Here is a 22,055-nt window from a genome sequence, read left to right as displayed (position 1 = left end):
GACACAATGGTCATGTGGCTGCAGGAGCTGCAGGGATCGAACCCCCAACCTTCAGAATTGAGAGACGATCAACTCAACCCCTGAGCCACCCAACTGTTACTAGCTCACAAAACTTGACGGTTTCAATGTGTAGAGGTAGTACTAATTCCAGGACAAGTGTCTCTGTGCAGGGGAAGAAAAATATTAATTTCTGCTTCCTCATTGTTGTGGATGAAGGTGAAACAGGGAATCCAATCCCTTCTTGATTTTGATTGGTCGGTGAGGGAGGAGTGACATTGATGAGAGCTGTGGTGTTAGAAAGTTCAACTTTTTCAACTGAGAGCAGCGACCAAAAAAAACAGTCGATGCACAGGGTGTTTAAACGCTCAGGACCCGTGATGCTAAAAACACAGCTGCACTGATTGGAGAGAAAGTTGGCCCTCCCCTTCTCCCACCTCTACCCGAAAAAAATACTTAAAGAGGACACAGGCTCTAAGATTTAAAAAACAAACACTGAGAGACGCACCTGATATCTCTAGACAATGACAGTAGAGGCTGTTTCTCTAGTGTAGTACCAATGTGGAAATGTAGCATGTTAGCATGTAGCTTCACACACATACACACTCGAGCCCTGTTCAGTCAGCCGTGATATTTACGCCCCTATGAGGATTTTGCCTTCAATCTGAATGTTGTGGATGCTCAATAGGGGGACAAAGTGTTCCCCTCTTTGTACCATCTTTAAAAGTAGTAACAGAGGAGAAATGGATTCAGTGGTTTCTGTGTGTGTGCATGTCTGACCATGTTTCTGTGTAAAACTCCTGCTGTGCAGTGCTTCTGCAACGTTGAAACACGATGTGAACTGGCACACCAAAATCACGTTGTCACAGGAACAATATGAATGTACAAAGATGTGATGATGGCTGAGCTTAGTTTGAGCACTTCTGAATGAGGCTACAATGGAACATGTGGAGGGTGTTTCAGGGTTCAGAGTGCAGCCCGTCTCGTTAACGGGGAGCCTGGCATGTTTTACGAGAGTCTAATCACGTCCGCTCTCACAGGGGGGACAGGGGACGCATTGACAGCTGAGCAGGTCTGGACCCGACTGAGCAGCGCTCTGCTTTCACTCCCCGTTGATTACCATAGAAACCAACAACTGAAGCCTTCAGATGGACAACTGTACTGGGCTGTTTGAGCACCACAGTGGACTGAGGCCAAATGTTCTTCAATGTTCATAAAACACCTGAGTGAAGATCTGTTCAGTATCCTACTCCTCACATATGAACGGGATGATTGTTCCTCATGGGGAACCGTAGGTGACGTGGGAAACGTTTAATGTTTACATGAACAACAAAATAATCTGCTGTTTGTCACATGACGTCATAATGAATAGACCACTTAGAGAGGCAGACATGTTGGTATGCCAGAATGGGAAAGGCAAAGGTGTAACTATTATTAATATTATTATTATTATAGAGTTATAGAAATGATGGCTGAGTTTGTTTCAGCTGCTTCAGTGTCAGGTTCCTTGTGGCAATGTGAGAGTTGCCTTTTATCTCTTCCTGTTGTCTTCACACTTTTTATCTGCTGCTGTTTTCAATTTGTTTTGGTGTTTTATTGTGTTTTTTAAGATTTATTTTTGGCTTTTTGTGCCTTTAATGGAGCGATAGGACAGTGGATATAGTCAGAAATCAGGGAGAGAGAGAGTGGGGAATGACAGCGGGAAAGGAGCCACAGGTGGGACTCGAACCTTGGCCGCCCGCTTGGAGGACCATAGCCTCCATACATGTGGCATGCGCACTAACCACTGCGCCCCTGGTCTGTGTTTTATTGTGTTTTTATTAGGTTTTGTATAGAGCGCTCATTGGCACAATAAAACATGTTTCATTTAGGGACGCTGTTAAATCACTGCTATGGCACAATGAAAGTGTGCAGCTCCAGCCAGCGATCAAATATAAATAACAGAGAATAAAAACAATAATCCTGATTGTTGATGAAATATAATGAAATGTTCAGTATGGTTTTTCTTCTGTTTTGTGTTGAATGGTATAAAATGAATTGTTACCGAGGACCTAGTGGGCCGTGAGTGGCTGAGACGGCCTGCAGCTGTTTTATTATTATTTGTATTTTAATGATGTGTTTCGTTAATGAACGTCTTCTTGTGAAAGAGGGGCAGATTATATACGATCGTTATTCTTTCTGATTCTTTTCATTCAAGATTTGATGTTTGTATTTCATCCTTTTGAGTGGTCCATGAATGAAATAAACTTACAAATAAATAAAGTAAATCTTGAGTGATCCTTTTAACCTGCGATGCTTTTATTTATACGAGAACATTTGAATGGGTAGAAGCGTTTGCTCCTCTGTGTGGACACACCGAAGGTTGCACAGACAGCCTTTTAAAACATGATGCCTCAAACCGTGGTTTCTGCAGGCGCAGAAGCATAAAGCTCAGTGACCACCGGCCAACCACCTGATGGGTCGGTTAGTGGGTCCCATAGTTCTGCATTTCACACAGAGGAGCCCCCACCTCGGGTTCAGTCGCTGGTTTATATTCTCATCTTATCAGTGGCTAGGAAAGAGATTGTGATGCTTCAGGGTAACAGGAGGTCAGAGGTCATGTACAGACTATCATCCCTTCAGTTAGGACACACTAACAAGCTCAAGGATGATCTCTTGTCCCACTCTGACATTTAGATACAATCCAACACATCATTTCATCTCTGAGAACAACAACTAAAAAAAAAGCTCCCACACCATTTTTCTATCCAAAATGCTGAAGGGAATACTCCCTCAAATCCAACACCAGACCCACGGAGCCACAGTCAAATGTTTTGGGACACAAACTGCATCAATTATTCAGCAGCGTCTCCGTGCCTCACAGTATGTTGCAGCTGCAGGATGCAGAAGTTAGCCATGCAGCTAGCTGTAGCCTGAGTAAGCCCAGGTGACAGGCACACAGACATGAGAGGGGGAAACCCCTCCAGGAGTTTACTCACACAGGACGTTCCCTCACTTTCAGCCAGAATACAGAAACATTAAACATGAGTGGAGCCTCTGCATGGTCACACAGCACATGTATGTTTAAAGTAGGTTTGAAATAAAGCACCCTGATAGAAGTGCTTTTAACTTCTTATAATGGATAAAGAAGTCCAGAATGATCCTGTGCTTTGCAATAAGAATGATATAAATGTTCCTACCCCTGATCCACCACCTGAGGTAGAGGCAGAACAGGGGGGGAGACAGTGGTGATGTGTAGCATCAGAGCTGGCAGCATGAACAGCCCCGTGTCTCTGTGTGTGCACGCCTGAGTGTGTGTGTGTGTGTGTGTGTGTGTGTGTGTGTGTGTGTGATGCTCCAGCTGTGTTTTTAAACGCCGTGCCTCTAAAGCTTCTGCCATAGTGTAACGCAATGTGAAACCACACCGCGGGAAACCGATGTCAAGCCGCTGCAGATGCATAATAAAAGGCATCATGAAGGCAGAACTTTCCAATCGTCTCATCTCTCGATCAACTGGTCATACTGGAAATCTGAAAATACAGAGCTTTCCTTACAGAGCTAGTTTATTATCAGGCGTATAATTGTAACGTTAAGTATCTAAAGCAGCCTTAAAGGAGCAGTATGTAGATTATTTACTGAATTAAATAATAAAATGACCTTACTATATGATCAGACATGCTATGTTGAAGTTCTGTCTTCTCTGACAACAATGCAGCAGTCAGTATGTCCTCCTTCTAACTTTAGATTCTGGTCCTGAATGCTCTGGATTTGTTTGGACCAGAGAAGGTAGGAGGTTTTAAGGCCGTTTTGGACGCCCCTCGGTTTGCCAGATATGAGAGCAGTTATCAGGTCAAACCAACAGGTGTTGCAGTGATGGAAGTGATCAAGAGAAGTGGTTCAGATAGAAGTGATTGTACCCGACCTAAAAAGCCTCTGCATGTTTCTAATAAGCTCCACGAGCAGAAACGTGCTCAAACTAGGATCAATATTGGAGATGCTTTTGAAAAATGGAGAGAGGTTAGAACACAGAAAGGTTTACAGACCCATGCAGAGCTGGATAAACACTGAAGATACAGTGTCCACCACATGGTGACCTGCATGAGCATCCACTCTAGAGAGGAGGGGGCGGAGGGGGGGAGACAGCTCTCTACAATGTTTGAATATGGACTGCAGTACTAATTTTAAACACTAGGTGTCAGAGTTACATACTGCTCCTTTAAGTTTGAAAACATTCCCTTTATAACACTTTTGGAAACTGCATCAGTGAAGGATCAACTGAAGCTACTCTCCAATATGCATCAAATCTAGGAGCACTCGGTCGTCTGTTGCAGTAGGACACTCTGTGCTTTAAGGTGACCACGAGGCTCTACTGCACAGTTTCACTGAAATCATCTTAAACTGTCCTTGCTATCTTTAATCAAACTTCCAGTTAAACATCAACAGAAATAGATTCATGACGCCTTGTTGAGTGCCTGATGAACACTGAGCAGCAATGGAGGTGGATGAAGAAACGCAGGAGCAGAACCTACTTGCATGACAGCAGGTACGTACCGGTGGATTTCCATTTTTGAGTCCAGGACACATCTCTGACTGAGGATGAAGCTGGAGACTTTGGACTGTGGACCAGAAGACTGGATCTGCATGGCTCCACACAGCTTGCGAGTTGCCTCTCCCCCCTTCCAGCTCTACTCCTCTCCCCCCCACCAGCCACCCCCTCCCTCAGCTCTCCTCGCGATCCCTCTCTAAGCTCTGTAGCCAAGGGAATCTCTCTGGTTCCTCGCGATCAAACAGCTTTCTTCATCGTCCAAAAGCAGAGTGCCAGTCACCCCTCACCACCCCCCTATACCTCCCACCTCCTCCCCTCAGAGCCCCCGCGTCAGAGCGATTCCTTCCTTATTCATACGTGCAATGTCAGCGAGTCAGCCAGCGAAGAAAAAACGAGCAGCGGAACCATCCAGACAGTCAGCCAGCTGTGTTTCTCCCATGGCAGCAGCAGCCAGCAAACACACACACACACACACACACACACTGTTCAATCCTGGCTCTATCGCCGCCGTGGCGACAGCAGGGGTATCCAGGCAACAGGCTCCTGCTCCTACACAGCCTGCTCCTGCGCTCGGTGTCGGGGAGCTGTTGGGGGGGAAGTCACTGCGATGGTATCTAAGCTCAGCCCAGAAGGGTTCAAGTAGAGGTAGGGGGAGGGGGGGGGTTCCTTCTCTTCTTTTGCTCTTTGACACTCCTCTTCCTCTCAGCCGGCTCCCTCTGCTACGTCTATATACCTTTTGTCTCTCACTTGGTCTCCCCCCTTCTTTCATCAGCCTGTGGCTCCCTCCTCTTCCTCCCTCCCAGCTTCTCGCTCTGCTTTTTATCGCTGCGTCTCTCCACGCGCTCACACTCTCTCTTCTCATTTCAAGCTGCCATACTCCCACCCAACTTATCTCTCGCGCTCTCTCCAAAATAAATATGCTAAAGCGAGTTTGGAGGAATGAGTAGTCAGAATTAGTGATGTTTGGTGGCAATAGAAGAAGGATGTCTTTGAGCTTTTGGCAGCGTGTATGAACACACAGTCCTGACAGGAGGGATTCTCCTCCTCACTGCACGGCTTCACATCCAGGGTCTGAATGTGAAGCTGCATACTGTATGTAAGGCCTGTTCCCTTTACACCATTGCTGTTGTAACAGATCCATACATACAGTCGTGCATCAGAGCTCTGAAAACACAGACCAATGACAGTGTGAAACAACATACAGATCAGTCATCATCAATAATGATCATAAGCACGGTTAGAAGAAGTGATATACTGACTCCTGTGAGGAGGAGACGTCTATATTTAGAGGCTGTTTTGGGCTTTCCCACTGAGCTCATGTTTACTGCATCTTATAAGGTGACCTGTGAGCGATCTTTTCTCTCGATGTGGGAGTTTGCTGATGTATTTTTAAAGATCGCAGACGGTCCACATTTGATCTCTGATAGTTTTCTTCATCTTTTCAAAGCTGAGGTGAAACTCCTTCATTCAGTGTCTTGAACTGTTTCAAACACAAGATGTGTTTGGAGAAGAGGAGAACTCTGGGTAAATGTAAGAACACTTCTAGCTCCTCTGTCTTTTTGACACCCTGTTAGGAAAGTTTAAAGCCAGCCATTCTTCCACTTCTGCATATCCATGTCTTTAGTTAGCTTGTAGCTTCACATTGCATGTAAACTACTGAATGATCGTGATCCAAAGACGCTTCAGTGACATCCAAATAATCAGTGAGTATGTTCTTCTTCTTCTCTCTAGTCCTTGACTAAAACAGCTTTTATACACAAGGGGAGGAGCCGGCCGCCACGTCCATGTAAACACAGCTCTGACAACAACACAGCCAGCGGGACTCGAGCTTCTCACTCATTGTAGACAGTCAAGACTCAGAGAGACATTTACAGAGGATAGACTGGATTTCTGATATATATTGATGTGTAACTAAATTAATTAAATGTCCACTTACTTCAAATTGTAAGTTCACTTTTAATTTGCCAACATGGATGTGCGTGCAGCTTCCTCGTCAGCTGACAGAGGACCAACTTACTGAACACATGTTTATGCCACGGTTTGAATTCAACTTTTGATTTAACACTCAAGGCTACAAACTCAATCGAGTGTTGATGTAATTACTACAAAATGTTCAAATTAAAGGACTTTTTTTTCTCTTCCCATTGGACAGCAGCTGGCTCAACAGGCATGAAATCAGCCCTGGGAAGGCAGCAAATTGATATTAGCATGTGTGAGGGCTGCCATGCGTTGTGTTTTCAGGGTAGGGCACAAAACAGACACACAAACACCCACACCCACACACAGAGAGAGAGAGAGAGAGAGAGATGGAGAGAGAGAGAGAAAGAGAGAGAGAGAGACAGAGAGAGAGAGAGAGAGACAGAGAGAGAGACAGAGAGAGAGAGAGAAAGAGAGAGAGAGATAGAGAGAGAGAGAGAGAAAGAGAGAGAGAGAAAGAGATGGAGAGAGAGAGAGAGAGAGAGAGAGACAGAGAGAGAGAGAGAGACAGAGAGAGAGAGAGAGAGAAAGAGAGAGAGAGAGACAGAGAGAGAGAGAGAGAGACAGACAGAAAAAGAGATGTCGATGGAGCTGTGAGGAACCGATGTACAGGACTCTTGAGGTCAGAACAACAAGGGCTCGAGGAGAGATATGTATTTGTCCATTTGTTCAGCACAACAACATGCACACTGACGCTTTAAGCCAACACAATACTACAAATTATACACACACACACACACACACACACACACACACACACACACACACACACACACACACACACACACACACACACACACACACACACACACACACACACACACACACACACACACACACACACACACACACACACACACACACACACACACACACACACACACACACACACACACACACACACACACACACACACACACACACACACACACACACACACACACTTTCTGCCACCGCTTAAAACATCACCAACAACTGCCAGGCACAGAGAGTACAGGATTCAGAAATAAATGTTTCACTCCATGATTATATTCAATTAGTGGTGTGGTCGTGAACTGGAGCGGCTCCGCTAATGGACTGAACGATCAGAAGGACTTTTATTAAAGCAGGGAGAGGCGGTGTGAGCCCCTGGAAACGAGCTGTGACGGATGAAAGGTCTACAAGGAGAGCGCTTTGTCACACTTCTGTTAAGCACACAGTCAAAAGCTGTCTAAACATGGTGCACGCATCGAGAGCTATTACAATCAATTAGAGGGAGCGACAGAGAGAGAACGAGAGAGAGACAGAGGGACGAGGGACGGAGGAAGAAAAGGAGAGAGCAGCGCGAGGCACCTGTAATCTGCTCCTGCCTCTTTTAGCAGCACAGACGATGCGCGGGAGGAGGAAGGAAGGTGGGGAGGAAGGAGGGGACGAGAGGGGGGTAGAGGATGGATGAGGAGCAGCAGAAGGAGGAAGGGAGAGAGAACACTCACTCTTTATGATGGGTGTTGTAAATAAGTGGTGGATATTTTTGCCAAAGATTTAAACGTCACAGTCACAGTGCAGGTTTGAAACGTGACACAGATCGTACCTTAAAGAGCATGTACTTTACCTTCTCTGCTCTGTTTGTCTATCAAACCTAAAGATCATCAATCCCCTGTCATATTCAAAATCAGATAAAGATATCTCCCCCCCCCCTAAATATTCATTGAGACAGACAGAAAAGATGAAGGAATGAGAGAATGGTGTTTTATTAATGAGGCAGAAAAGGCTGTAAATATTCCTACAGGAGAAGAAAGAGGTGGAGGTGAGCAGCCTCCTCCCCCCCCCCCCCCCCCCGACGACTGATGCCATTTCAGGGTCCTTCTCTGCAGGAGGCACAGGTGGCTCAAATGCCACAAACACACACACCGAGCTGATAAACAAGGAGCTATTTCTGACACTTCTAAAGACCCCAGATATGAGAGAAGTCGAGTATTTAGAAAATACATAAACTGGAGAGTTGGATTGCTGCTAGCAACACCGAACCGTTTGCTACCACATCCATGTTTCAATACGCACTTGTAAATTGCAGTGTTCTAGGTGTTGGCTCTGGTTGTGTGTGCCTGTGAGTCCATGCACTGGGATAAGGTAACTTCTCTCTGCAAGTTAATATCCAATCACTATGAGCAGTTGGGGAAGCTGGTCGATTACATACATTACTTGAACATGGTGAGCGGAAGCTGAAAAACACAATAAAAAAGGGAAGCTGAAAAACATAACAGTAAAAAAAAAAAAACATGGTGAGGAAGGGCAGCAGTATGAGGAAACACTGTCGTCTTTCAAAACAAAGGTGTGGCGATGTTTTAGTTTCAGCATCGAGTTAAAAGGCGAGTAAGAGAAAACAGTAAACATGAAAAGGAATGGTAAGACTTGAGCTTGTATATTTATTTTCTAGTCTTCTGACTACTCAAAGCTCTTTTACATCACAGGTCACACCTACACATTCACACACTAACCCGCAATTTACACATACTCCGTGCGTGCCGTGGTCCGTCAGCGCCACGGTTTTGCTCCGTCGGACGGCTCGCGCCCACTCACACTGGATCCGTTTCTGGAACGTCAGCGCACCCATGACACATCATAAAGAGAAAAACATGCAAACAACATGTTGCTTTGTCTTTCTGAGGATGAATTGTTGTTAATTCGGTTCCTGTTTTGACGTAATGTTGATAAAGTGATGAACAATACGATCACGAGTCCGTATATTGTGTTTTATTTTGAAATTGCCCGGATGTTCTGTGCGTTTCCTTGTCTGACTTCCTGTCCAGGCTGTCATATTCTGTCCAGCTTGACGCGTGCCTGCAGTGTACTCCGGTGAAAATAGACTCGCTGCGTATTTGAAACGGAGCAGAGCGTAGTGCCATTGGTGGCACGGGCCGGAGACGGACCGCAGCGCGCCCTGTGTGAACACAATGATTGACTAGAGTGGAAGCTAAGTACAACGTAGTGCGTGCCGCTGACGGGCCGCGGCGCGCACGGAGTATGTGTGAATTGGGCTTGATGGTAGAGGCTGCTGTGTGAAGTGTTGGACTATAACTTAATCGATTCAACTCATTCCCATGGCTGCATAGAAAAGGTCAACTTTAACTGCCGGTGGTCAGAGGTCACCATCTTGTAAAGGATTATTAAGGTAGCTAATTTGCAAGCCAAGAAACTCACTAGTTTGTATGTTATTGTCTTGATTTGAAGGACTTCCACACAGCTCAGTGAAGTGTTGAACATGCAGCTTACACATACAGTAGGCATCATAATATCTCACACACAGTCACACGGATCAAAAGCAGAGAAACAGAGGAAGGACGCTCGTAAATATTACAACGTCACCAACATTTAATTACAGACTTTTTCCCTCTCTGTCATTTCCAGTTATAGCAGCATGTCTTTGAGCAGCCCTCCGACCAAGTCCTACAGAGAGGACAATCATTCACCGTCAGCCCTCCTCTTTAATTAAACTCAACAAACAGCCTCCTCTTCTTAACGTCTGGGGGTGTGTGTGGGTGTGTGTGTGGTGCTGAGGAAAAGAGATGACATCATCAGGCTAGTCAGCATTCCTTTTTGCCTCAGCAGGCAAGAAAAAGACGACTCCAGCTGACTGAATGGATATAAAGGAGGCGACAGAGCAGAGGCCCTCCTGCTGTTTAAGAAGAAGTGTCTGATCACCGTCTTCCAACAGGACTTTCTATGACGGCTTCTTCTTTTGTTGTTGTTTTTTTAGCCCACTTGACATACAGAGGATCAGCCTCCTCTGACGTGAAACCAGCAGAGAACTTGTTGTAAAGCTAACTGGGATACTGGACCACTCTAGGGGCCGAGCTACGAGCAGACTGAGGGGTCAAAACCTGCTAGCTAACATTTAGGCTACATGACCTATTAAGACACTCACTTAAAGTATCAGTATAATTGTGAGAGTAGCGATATTTACAATAATAAAAACCTTCAATCTGTTTGCTCAGAATGAACAACGCTTGGAAACTACAAATCTCAAGTCATATTTAACCCATGGATACGATAGGATACGGTACAGTACTTTACGGTATGGTACAGTACTTTACGGTATGGTACTGTACGGTGTGCTGTTGGTATACAATTAAAAACAAGATATTATCCAATATTGGATGCTTATAGGATTTTTTATTTTTGCTTCTTTTGTTTGGAAACAGGTATCGATATTGATTGAGTTAATCTTGTATCATATATAATATTAAAATGTTGATGTCCTGGGGTGTTGGTTTAGCTCATTTGGTGGCGCCAAATGTCCAGAGGCTAGAGTCCTTGCAGCACTACCCGCAGGTTTCGACAAACTATTTGGTGCATGTCATCACCCACTCTCTCTCTCTCCCCACATTTCCTGTCTATCTTTAGCTAATAAAGGCAAAATAATCCTGACACGCATTAAACAGACTTTACTTAAACTGCAGTCACAAATACTGGAGCTCAAACACTGACGGGGACGACAGCAAGGTCACAGGCTGAGATCAGTAGTTGTGTCTAAGTGTCCTTGAGCAGACAGTGAAGCAGTGTTCGCTCTATTGTAACAACAAACAAACATGTGTGTGAGCTCAGAGAAAACAATGTCTCAGGGTCATAACATTCCTTATACAGCAGTGGCAGACAGGTGTGGGTGTGTCTATGAACCAGTGCTAGTGCCGTGATAACAACGGCGTGTTTCATTCTCGACAATGAGATCCTGACAATGCATGATACAGTTACTGCTCTCACAGAACATACAGTGTGAGAACACTCCCTTCCCCATACACAGAGCTTCCTATTACTGATGAGGAAGCAGAACTGAGCAAAAAAGCAGCTTTTGTCCTTCACAAGTCCCACGGGAACCTTTCAGCTACACTGACTGCTCACAGATCTCTTTACACACCTGAACAGGACCGTGTGTGTGCAGCACAAGTCAACATCCTCGTCTCCTCTGCAATACTTTTCTTCATCTGCTGCTTGACCCTGAAACCACGTTGTGAAGCAGACCTTGACATTTGGAGTAGACCTGATTGGCTTTACATACTTGTTGATAAAGGAGTTAAATGCAGCCTTGAGTCTTGCTGTCATCTGCCAGCTCTGTAGTCAAACACTTATGCAGTGCGTTTTTATTTTATCTCTTGTGTGAGCGATTCATTTGGCATGCAGAGTTCTCCTTGGCCATAAAAGCACGAGAGAGAAACACGAGTTCACCTGCCAACAGTGACATCATGACGGCCAGCATGTGTCAGAGTCAGTGTTACAGGGGGAGTCACCCCACAGAGCGAGAAGTGACAGAGGAGAGCATATTATCAGAATCAATTATAAACGCTGACAAAATATGCAACAAAAAGACACATAGTTCTAAGACTCAGTCAGCTGTAAGACCAACAAAAGACTTGAAATTAGGGACGTTCCTAATCATTTATTTCCACATCAATTAAAGGTGACATATCCTCCTCCTCTTCAACCAGTTTAAATAAGTCTCAGAGCTCCTCAAAACATGTGTGTGAAGTTTCTTGTTCTAAATCCACTCTGATCCTGTATTTGATCATGACTATAAACCCCTCTATTTTAGCCCTGCTCAGAGAGAGCTGTGTCTGACCACGCCCCCTCTCTGGAAGGGCTTGGGTGTACTCAGGCTTTCTCGCTCCATGTCCTATTGTTTACAGTGAGAAGGCAGACTCAGAGGGCAGAACAAACACCTAGCTGTGGGAGTGTCACCCACCTGGGGGAGGGGTTACTGCCCTTTGTGATGTCATGAAGGGAAAAATCTCCAAACGGCCTGTTTGAGCACACATTTCACATGATTGGGAGATTTATAGACAGACTAGGGACACAATTTAGTATTAGTAAAACATGGTGAAAATTGTAGTTTAAATTCAGATAAGTTGATGAGTGAAAAAAGTTCAAATCCAGCACAATGTGATGAAGGTCAGAACGATTTGAAACAGTTCATCACATTCTTCAACAACAAAATTAGCGGCTATTTTAACAACACAGACAGGGGGTCCAATCCCCCCCTGATCCTAGAACAACTGAAATATGTAGAAAACACTTACAGATGCAAAACAATGCTTTTTAAAGTTTTTAAAGATCACACCCCACCCCCCCCTTTGCCTTACAGTCCACTCCTGAATCTTCTTCATGATCCCCAACCTTATCCAGACATAACCTGGGGGAAATGAACACTGTTCTGGAACCATTTGGACTACAAACACAAATCAGGTCTCCTTAGAAAGCTAACTCTCCTCAGTTTCAGGAAGTGTTGAAATCCTTACAAAAAATTCTTATTAAAACATGCGTACTACTGTTGAAATAAGACCGGCCTTCATCACAGACCCCAGTCTGTTTAAAGTGGGAACTAATTGTTTTAAACATTAGAAGGTTCAAATAACTATTATTATATAAATTGTGCTCAACCAAAAGACAACAATCTAAAAATTTTAAACAAGTTTCCACAGAACAAAGACAGTTGACACATCCAGATTAGATTGTACAGAGCTCTTTCTCTCTCGCTCTCTCTCTCGCTCTCTCTCTCTCTCGCTCTCTCTCTCTCTCTCTCTCTCACGCTCTCTGTGGGACAGGAACATAACTCTGTGTTGCCGTTTTGTGACCTGCACCACTTCTGTTGTCTGTCTGGACAATGATGTCATTGTTGCTGGGTTAACTCGCCCCCCCCCGGTGACACGATCAACAACAGGTGACAGACAGATGCTAAGGCAATACTGCAGCTTCATAAAGGAAGTGGATACTAACTGGGAACAAAACAACTTAAGGCCCTTAATAATCATTAATGCACATCATTCAAAAACACCAAAGTTAACTCTAATTGTGCTTTTGGTTATCAGTTATTCTTTTGTTCAGACAATAATTCAGGAGAGACCCCGGCAGGCGTTCACACACATCTCAAACCGTCAAATAAGCCACATGTGAGAAAATAATCTTTTTATCAGAGTTAATATGTTAAGATCTATATCACCCTACTTGCCCAAGGAGGCGACAGATTTTCACAGTTTTTGTGTTTGAAAACATTTCTTTGTCACCTTTCCGGTATGTAAGGGGTTTTTCTGCTACTGTCTGCAACGTCGATGAAGGCCTAGTGCCGAAACGCTTCTGTTGCTGTTGTTTTGCTGTCTAACCCGGATAAAGAAAACCTAAAGTTTTGACTTTTCTGTCTCTTTCTAGTCTTCACCTCTTACTTTGTTTACTGTCAAGTGTTCTCCTTTTTTGTTCTTCTTCCCCAAGGACATGTCGGACATGTGGCTGCAGGAGCTCGGGATTGAACTTCTGACCTTCGGTTGAGAGATGACAGACTCTACCCACTGAGCCACAGCTGCCCCATTAAGATATACATTCACACTTCACACAGCTTTACAAGTGTCAAGAGGGCGATCAGATCTACAAGCGCTGCAGCGTTCTGGGTAACAAGCAGCACATTTCTCTAAGTGTCTGTTTGTATTACTTGCACATGACGATAAAGGAAGAGTTGCTAGAAGCTTATATAAACTGTAAACTGGAGCAGTTTAATATGCAACAATAATGTAGAGGAGGAACAGCTTTGAAGTGGTGATCACAGTGGTACCACTGCAGATGCTGAATATAAAAACAGCGGGGAAATTCATCACCACCACCATCCACTTCCACAGAAATACAAGGGGAAAGGACCATGAAGAGCTTTTTGCACAAAGTCCTCATGAGACACAGCAGCAGCTCCAGAGGCAGTGAAGGAGAAAAGTGTCCCGTCACCTCACAGAGAGAGGAATCTTACCCTGTGACAGAGCTATGAGCTCGCCTCTGATGGCGCTCGGACCACTTTTAACAGCCACTGCACTTCTATAAATATATAGGCTTCTCATGTGGTGAGAGAGGCTCCAAATAATGAATGAATAGGTGGATGATGCTAAAAGCTAAAGCTGGTTCCTCAGCTGAGTGGGATGAGACAAACAGACAGGTAGAAAGGTAGACAGGCTAATCCTCAATCATACACTCCCTCAGAGCCTGTGCTGTGAATGCTAACCCTGCTTTAGAGGAGATAACACTGAGGGAAAGTAGCAGGAAAGTGTTTCATATGGATGATGGAGCTCTCCCTTCTTAATAATTTGAGAATCTACAGCAATCTTTGACCCCAAAAATCCCACAGCCGCTCCCACTGAAACTTACGAGTCACGAGTCATCTTGGCGTCAGTAACGGTGAAATCCGGCACCTCCACCCGAAAAGAAAGTGTTCTGGAAGCGTTCGATTTAGTTCTTGAGGGTCTCCACTTTCTCCACAGACAGTCTGACTGACTCAGCAGCTGCTCTGCTGGCTCCACGACTCACTGGCCGACTTCAGAGGGGGGGAGAAAGTGAACTGGGGGTTTTCTCGATGGACAGTGACAGTGGCCAGGCACCAACCCCCCCTTCCTCCATTTGTCCCATACACCCGCCCACACTCTCTCACCTCACAGGAGCCAGGGCTAAAAGTGGAGCAGCTGGGTGGGGGTAGTGAGGGGTCCGCAGTTGGAGAAAATCTTCTCCCTGGCCTTTCCAAAAATAAACATTCTGACCTGCCCTCATCACATGGATTAGATTAAGGATTGTTAGAGCTCCAGTACAACGCTCCCTCTTTACAAATATTTTCAAGCTTCCAAAGACAGAAACATGAATCGGAAACAAATGATACCAAAACAGAAAGCAGGGACCAGGATCAGGAGAGAATCCTGCTAGAAGATAATCAACCACGCTGACGTGTAGCAGTTATGGTCTGGGTCTTAAGTGTCAAGGTCCTGATACACCAAGCAGACGGTAAAGAACTGGTGGCAATGTAGGCTGACTGTGGCGTCGCCTTTTGTATTGACCAAAAAGTTGCACTTGAACACACCGCAAAGACTGCAGCCGACGGACAACCACCACGTACGTTCTGCACATGAGGAAATAACTCTCCATGCCAGCAGGGGGCGGTAGTCCGTTGTTATGATACGAGAAGACCATTTTCACACCGCTGTCACCATCCGTGCCATCAGCCGAAAAAAGGCTGACGGCTGCCGACGGAGCTGGACACACTGCAAAAACTATGGCGATGATCACTCAGTGTGAAGATCTTTGCAGTGTGTCAGGGCCTTTAACCTACAATAACAATCTCCACATTCAGGGGTCATCATGTGAAAACGATCATCTCTTCTGAGGCTCTGCTGAAGCGTCGTTATGTTTCAGAAAATAAGGCCCTGGTGATGTTAAGTCTGAGTGTAAATTTCTGCAGCTCACCCTGAAAATTTCAGAACTTTTTCAAGAGTTTTCAGTGTGAAAGCACTATAAGTGGATGTATACTACAGAAGTATCGCTGCTCCAGAAAGACTGAAGTCACGACACAACTTCATGCTGTACATCCTCTTTACTCAAGCACATCAGTTTATGAGATCAGGAACGTGATCAGGTGTGTCTCATAAAAGCTCCAATATGCTGAATCGTGACAGAGAGTTACATAAGAAAGAGGGATGTGTAGTCAGTGATTCACACAGACGGAGGCTATGAGGATCATTTCCTTGTCCTTCAGGATATCAGACAGAGAACAGATGAACATGTTTTGTAACCTTGTTTGTTTCAAGGACACTGAGGTCTTCACTCAATGTCATTTTAGAGGACAGAAACGGAACCTGACAAAAATAATTCACGTGTAGTCAATCAGTTCTGTTTAACTAATGTTTGGTGGTCAATATGAATGCATCACAGTTGATACTTTATAACACAAAGACCTTGGAAACGAATGACAAGTGCGTGCTCTCTGGTATTCGTTCTTGACAAACTGCACAGTGGGCTGAAGTGTAAATAGCTGCAGTGAGTTATGGGATTGATTTGAAGCCCAGTTGATCAATGGAACAGCAGGAACAGAAATGTAGTGCTCTCAGACCTCAGGGAGCTGAAAAACACAAGCTGACGACCATGGAGAGGAATTCTATCGACCATACCTTGAAGTGATGAAGGTCAATAGAAAATCTACTCAGTCTTTAAGAGGGTGCCACAGGAGTATGGGTGAAGAGACGACCAACCGTGTGGAAGGAATCTACCATAGACTGTAAATATTAATGTGACATCACAAATCTGTTCCTGGAGGGGGCTTTGGAGTTCCATGATATACTGTCTCACTCTAACTTTCTTTCATCCTAATGCCAGGCTGAGCTGAGGTGAGCTAATCAGACCTATTTGTTTTTTTGAACCAGGCTGTAAACATGTTAAATCCTGCTATAAAAACAGGCTGTTTTTAATGGGTGTGTATGTGACTTCCAGTGCTTCTGCAGCCAGCCTCTAGTGGACACTCGAGGAACTGCAAGATTTTGAATTTTCAGCATCAGCTTCAACAGCGGAGGTTGCCGCTTGGATCCTTCATGTGTGGCTTTGCTCTTGATGAGTATTCATAACTGACATATTTGCCATTTGAGTTTCATCTGCAACGGCTGTATTCACCTGTGAGAGGTAAACACAGCGTGCTTGATGACATCATAAGCCCATCTCTCTCAGTCACATGGCCTTGGTCCTGATAGGGTATGTAGGTCAAGGGGTTCATGTAAAACAGACCATAGAGGTTAAAGGTCACATGTATCAAGTGTCCGTCTTTCCGGACAAACCAGCCGTCAATCATATTTACCGGTGTGACCCACGGCTGAAGTATGCCGGCTCTTAAATAGCCTGAGCTGTCTGCAGATTCCTCACCCCCCCCTGTCACCAAAGACCCGAATAGATGCGACATGTTCTCCATCATGGCGGGCTATGACAAAATACAGTCATTCCAACGCAACCAAGCTCAGGATGACAAATCTTCTGATTGCTGCTGTAAAGTTCAAGTCCACAAAGGGGCACGCTGTACATGTTTTACTAACATGAAGGCCCTCATTTAAACTCATACTCCAGTAAATGTGATACGTCAGCCTTGTCAGCACTGTTTGCTTCTTTCCCTCTGAAGTCTGTCCTTCCCTTCATCTACTTCTTTCCATCAGATGATGTGGGAACGAAGCCCTTGTCTTGTCCTTCTACTGTCAGAAATAATTACTTTACACACTGTTGCATGCTGTATGCATGCACACTGACACAGTGGAGGCTCGTACTACGCCTCAAGGCGGCACTGTGCTCCATCGGAAGTCCTTGTCAGATGGTTACCACACCTGTCAGATGGTAACCCAACCCTGAAGTCATTTACTGTAGAAACAAAGCAGCTCTTTGACAAAGTCATAATAAACCCCCCTCTTCATCTGATGCATCCCTAACAAGAGAGGGGAGAAGAAGATCTGCTTTATGAAGCAATGAACCCTTTCTGTGCAAGAGGAAAGATTTACACATTGACCTCTGACCTTGATATTTAAGTTTTATATAGAGCAAAACGTTGTTATGATCCTGGTGGCCAAAATCTGATGAATAGAGCTCAAAAAATGCAGAACGATGACTTTAGAGATAGAGTCAGTAACCTTCTCCTTAAAAATAAAATATAAACTAAAGTAAAGCTGCTCAATCTTCCCTTCATGGCCTCCATACATGTGTGGTGGTGACTGTGTCTGCAGAGTCTCTGTCCTCTGACTGGATTTTACTGTTCTGGTTTGTTTTGACTTTATGACAGCGTTAAGAGTTTTTGAGTGGATACAATTCAGTGATTAGAAACAATTCACACCTGCAAACATGACAGACGCAGACGTAGCGGCAATGAAGATAAAATAAAATCATAGTGAGGCAGAACGCAGAGCAGATAAAGCTCATTCTAAAACGAGGGTGAACCTTCAGTCAGCTTTCACCTGGGGGCATGGTGTTAGTCTGCTTCCTGTTGGACAAGAAGGTGACAAACACCGGTGGTTAGCTTGTGCTAGCGTGATGTAGCTTGCAGTCTAGGTAAAAGCATCTACGTCCTGCAGTGAGGGTGAGCCTCTGGAGGAGGGGTCCACTTTGAATGTTGTGTTTACATTTCAGTGTTTCCCCACACATAGACGATACCTGGGCGGGCCGCCCAAGTATATTTCCAACCTGTTTTACACATAAAATTGCTGCTTGCACGAGAGAGAGCAGGGGAGAGAGAGTGCACGACAGAGTGCGGACGCACGGAAGGAACTCGTGGCTCCGATTCAGAGGAAAAAAGACATTTGATATAAATACAAAACCTTATATTAAAATATACACTAAGATAAGAGTCATTCTTCCCTTACCACACAGAAAAATTAATGTGTGTATTGGACATTTCACTAACACAGCAGACTTCAGCATTAATCAGAGTCCCACATTTATATTTACAAAGAGGTCGAGAATGTGTCCACACAGCTTTTTAGAACCACATCCAACAGGGGGAGAGGGAAGGGATGGAAAGGAGGAAGGAAGGACGGAAGGAATAGGAAAGAATTCAAGGGAGGGAGGGAGTTGGGGTGCACTGAAGGCAGTAACAATGAAAAGAAGAGGGTAAGAAAGAAAGACAAAAGAACTACTGAACAAGACAGATAGACAACCAGTGGCACCAGAACCATCCATGGCAATAAACCAACTCCTTGACTAAACAGAAAAGAGCAAATGTATCACTTCTTTTAAAGCCCCCCAACTCCCCTCCACTCCAACTTTCCTCCACTCTCAAACACACTCTCCATTCATTCATCCCTTTCCTTCCAGCCCATTCTTCTGCTTCCTTTTACCCTCAGTATCTTTCCCACTCTTCTCTCTCTCTATGTCCCCCCTCTCTCCATACTCCTTCTCCCCTTCTCTCTCTCCCCCTCTCTCTCTCTCTCCCCCCCTCTCTCCATACTCCTTCTCCCCTTCTCTCTCTCCCCCCCCCTCTCTCTCTCTCTTCCCCCTCTCTCCATACTCCTCCCCTTCTCTCTCTCCCTCTCTCGCTCTCTCTCCCCCTCCCTCTCTCTCTCCCTCTCTCTCGTCTCCTCAGCTCACCTCTCATGCTAACAGGCCATTCATGTGGTCACTATGGAGATGTACTTTTCATTCCATCGCAAAGGAAACGGGCCAATGGGCTGACAGGATTAGGGAGACACGGAGCAACCTGTCAGAGTGTGTGTGTGTGTGTGTGTGTGTGTGTGTCTACACATGGTTGTGTATGAGCTGCACATATTGAGAAACACAGTATTCATTATTTCCTCAGTTTGAATAGACATGTAACTTCACAGTTAGCGTAAGCTTCTTCCTTATTTGCTGAACTTTGACTAAAATCACAGACGCAAAACGACAGACTCAAAGTGTTTTTATCTCTTTGAGCTACTTTCTGTTTATTCTCATTCCCATTCAATACAAAGATTCATCATTAAAACAATGGAGGAGGTCGTCTTTTGTTGCTATACATATACTTTACATTGAAGCTGTTTTCACATCTGCACTCTACATTCCTCCAGGTGAGCTTTTATTCCCCGGGAAAGAGGAGCTCACCCTGGAGAAGCGTATTCAAAATGCAAGGTCTGCAAAACGAAAGTGAAATACTTTGGAAATGAGTCAAATGCCTGAGCTCACATCATGCCGTGTGTGTCACCAACACACCCTTTTACTGAACGGACAACAATAATAATAATAATAATAATAATAATAATAAGATCCCCGTCTGATTAGTTTAGACAAATCCTGCAACAGCTACAATCTGATACATACACACTGAGCTGGCTGCAGCCCAATAAGATCATTCATTAGTGTTTTGAGGCACAGCAGGCTGGAGTAAATCTTGAAAGACGCCCCCCTTTGTTACAAAGAGGGAATGTGTAAGGACTCCATCGGTATAAACTCCCATTCATACACATTCATACGCCACTGATGAAGCAGTGGGAGCAATTCGGGGTTAATTGTCTCAAGACACATCAGAAATGTTGCTGCAGGAGCTGGGGATCGAACCCCCGGCTTCTGGTTGAGAGACGACCACCTCTACCACTGAGCTACAGCTGCTCCTTAAAGATTACAATGTCTTCCCAGTTGAAAATACTTAGCAGCCCCCCAAATCATCACACACACACACACACACACACACACACACACACACACACACACACACACACACACACACACACACACACACACACACACACACACACACACACACACACACACACACACACACACACACACACACACACACACACACACACACACACACACACACACACACACACACACACACACACACACACACACACACACACACACACACACACACACACACACACACACACACACACACACACACACACACACACACACACACACACACACACACACACACACTTTTTTTTGTCGCAGCCAGAGCATGACGGCACACATCACTGTCACAGGATGACCGGTTAAACCTGCTGCAAGTGGGGATAACACTCCTAGCTAAGTGTGTGTGTGTGTACATAAAAACATAGACGCTCTCTGCAGAACACAAAACATTAGCTGTGTTTGGTAGCAACGCTCTGTTGCTACAATAAGCTCCGAGACGTCCATCTATCAAGCTCCAGTGTGGTTACGTGCAGCAGACACACACGAGGATACGAGCGGGTGAAAGAGAGACAGAGAGAGTCCAAATACCATGAAATTATTTCCTGTCTGCAATATAAATACTGATCAAATATTTCAGGGTGTAAAAGTGGAGGATTTGTTCTGAGATGCTTTCGTTTCTTTTTAAAGGGTTTTTGCACCAAAGCCACAACGTGCATAGTCCACTCCTAGACGCTCTGCAGGAGGCTATAGAGGTTTGACTCAACTCATGAAAGACGAGCCTGCTGAGATGGTCAAAAAGAAACAATAAAAGAAGAACGATGTGTAAAAGCGGCCATATTCAGACTGACAGACTTTCAAGCTGAGATATTTACACCCAGAGTAACGGGGGGACGAAAAGATCCCACCCCTGTACCGTCTTAGGAGGTAGTAACAGCGGCGTTACAGAGGCGAGACGGTTTCAGTGGAGCCAGTGAGGGTGTGCAGCGCTGCGTGTGTATATCTGACTGTGTGGAGCTCCCGGAATCATTATGAACGTACAAAGACGTGATGACGCCTGAACTTAGTTATCTCACGTTTGCGATAAAGGCTACAGACTAGATGTGAAAATAGAGATAGCAGCTATTGTCCGAGGTTACTACCAGCAGGAGGGGCTCATTGTCGGCTTACATTTTATTTTGAGGTTGGAAGTCCTTCTCTGTTTGCTGTTCAGAAAGTGGTTGTTGTTTTTTTACGGGGAGCAGAATGATCCAGAGGTCTCCTCCTCCTCTACAGAGAAAACACACCAGCTAATTAAAGCCGAATGAAGCCGTCTCATGTTTAAAATTAGCTTCTCTGCGTTGTGTTTCGTCCGCCCTTGGGGCTTTAAGATGAAATATTGCTGACTTTAGATTTCCAGCTGATTCAAGCCTTTTGAAAAGCTACACGATTTCACTGAAAATAACGATGACCAAATCAGATTCAACTAAGTCGGGTACAGCCCGATAGGAAAAGGAAGAAGAACTAAAAACACATATTTAAGACTGAAACATGTCCGCTGTGTCACTTTGAGTTTCTCTCCTGATACACTACGTTAGAACCCAGACACATCAGGCTGAGTTTGTCAGCTTGAAATTCCTGATGGCCTGTTAAACTTGCTTCTCTCAGTGACAGTCTG

At 44.8% G+C, this 22,055-nt stretch overlaps 2 protein-coding genes across 9 annotated transcripts in view; one reads left to right on the top strand and one right to left on the bottom strand.

Annotated features, from left to right (window-relative positions):
• Positions 1 to 22,055, bottom strand: part of enah (ENAH actin regulator) — a 128,230-nt gene that overhangs the window by 77,578 nt on the left and 28,597 nt on the right. For 2 of the 8 annotated variants that reach the window (XM_061051296.1, XM_061051303.1), the window contains exon 1: positions 4,528 to 4,677. The exons of 1 other annotated variant lie outside the window; for it this stretch is intronic. In XM_061051296.1, the coding sequence (XP_060907279.1) occupies positions 4,528 to 4,619 (92 nt within the window). In that variant the 5' untranslated portion in view covers positions 4,620 to 4,677. Of the gene's footprint in view, positions 1 to 4,505; positions 4,679 to 14,650; positions 15,006 to 22,055 lie in introns of those variants that run through there. 5 more of the 8 variants (XM_061051298.1, XM_061051295.1, XM_061051304.1 and 2 more) reach the window with 5 other exon arrangements.
• The window catches only part of ephx1 (epoxide hydrolase 1, microsomal (xenobiotic)), a 64,855-nt gene continuing 53,713 nt past the window's right edge, over positions 10,914 to 22,055 (top strand). The window contains exon 1 of the mRNA XM_061051387.1: positions 10,914 to 10,918. The gene's annotated coding sequence lies outside the window, so the exon portion shown is untranslated. The remainder of the gene's footprint in view (positions 10,919 to 22,055) is intronic.

This window comes from Labrus mixtus, chromosome 12, assembly GCF_963584025.1.
Source record: "Labrus mixtus chromosome 12, fLabMix1.1, whole genome shotgun sequence".
NCBI lineage: Eukaryota > Metazoa > Chordata > Actinopteri > Labriformes > Labridae > Labrus > Labrus mixtus.
Note: the sequence above shows the minus strand (reverse complement) of the source record. Positions and strands in the feature narration are given on the sequence as shown.